This window comes from Cicer arietinum, chromosome 6, assembly GCF_000331145.2.
Source record: "Cicer arietinum cultivar CDC Frontier isolate Library 1 chromosome 6, Cicar.CDCFrontier_v2.0, whole genome shotgun sequence".
Classification (NCBI taxonomy): Eukaryota; Viridiplantae; Streptophyta; class Magnoliopsida; order Fabales; family Fabaceae; genus Cicer; species Cicer arietinum.
In genome coordinates this window covers 29,245,832-29,246,856 of record NC_021165.2, presented here as the reverse complement: position 1 = coordinate 29,246,856, position 1,025 = coordinate 29,245,832, and the positions used below count along the sequence as shown (strand labels likewise).

At 39.3% G+C, this 1,025-nt stretch overlaps 1 protein-coding gene across 1 annotated transcript in view; it reads left to right on the top strand.

Moving 5' to 3' along the window:
- Positions 1 to 421: 421 nt before the first annotated feature.
- The window catches only part of LOC101513627 (uncharacterized), a 1,604-nt gene continuing 1,000 nt past the window's right edge, over positions 422 to 1,025 (top strand). Inside the window, exon 1 of the mRNA XM_004506708.1 lies at positions 422 to 963. Within this exon, the coding sequence (XP_004506765.1) occupies positions 422 to 963 (542 nt within the window). The remainder of the gene's footprint in view (positions 964 to 1,025) is intronic.

The window sequence follows — 1,025 nt, the reverse complement described above, 5'->3', positions numbered from 1 at the left end:
TACCAAATTACGCTGACGTCGTCTTACACGTAAGCATTATCCTATCCAAAAATCTGAACTAGCCAACAACTTTTTTCTCTGACCCCCCCTCACATTTTCGCAACGTTACCACCGACAACATGAATTACGTTGACAATGAATTTGTCAACTCTATGTCCAAAAACCAATCTTACCTTGTTCCAGATCCTGACAATCTTCAAGTGGAGATGACATTTCCCACAAAAGATGTGGCAATGCAGTATGTAAAAGAATATCATATGCACAATTCTACGAGCTTTGTCGTTGCACATTCTGATAGCACTAGATGGATTGTCCATTGTAAAAATAAAAATTGTATGTGGAGGTGTAGAATCTTGAATGGAAGAAATCAAACATCTGGAAGATCACAAAACTAGAAGGGCCACACACATGCTCATCAACAATGGTTTCACAAGATCACCAACATCTCTCTTCGGCTGTTATTTGTGAAAGCATCTTACAAATGGTAACAACAGATCCCACAATATCAGTTTCAGTATTGATTGCACATATACGATCTCGGTACACATATACCACTACTTATAGAAAGACATGGATTGCAAAACAAAAGGCCATTGAGAGAATATACGACAATTCAGAGGAATCATATAAAGAGCTTCCAAGGTGGATTCTTGCTTTTAAACATTATCTTCCAAGTACTGTTACCGATATTGAAGTGGGACCCTTTATTGAGGATGACCAACGGGTTCCTAGCAAAGCTGTCTTTCATCGTCTCTTTTGGAGTTTCCAACCATGTATCAGAGGGTTTGATCATTGTAAACCAGTTGTTTCAGTTGATGGAACATGGTTATATGGGAAGTATCGTGGGACCTTACTAATGGCAATCGCTCAGGATGGTGACAGTCATACCATTCCTATAGCATACGCCATTGTTGAGGGTGAAACATCAAATGGTTGGTTTTTCTTTCTCAGTCGTCTACGAATGTTTGTCACACCTCAACCCAACCTCTGCTTGATTTCAGATAGACATGAGTCGATTAAAAGTG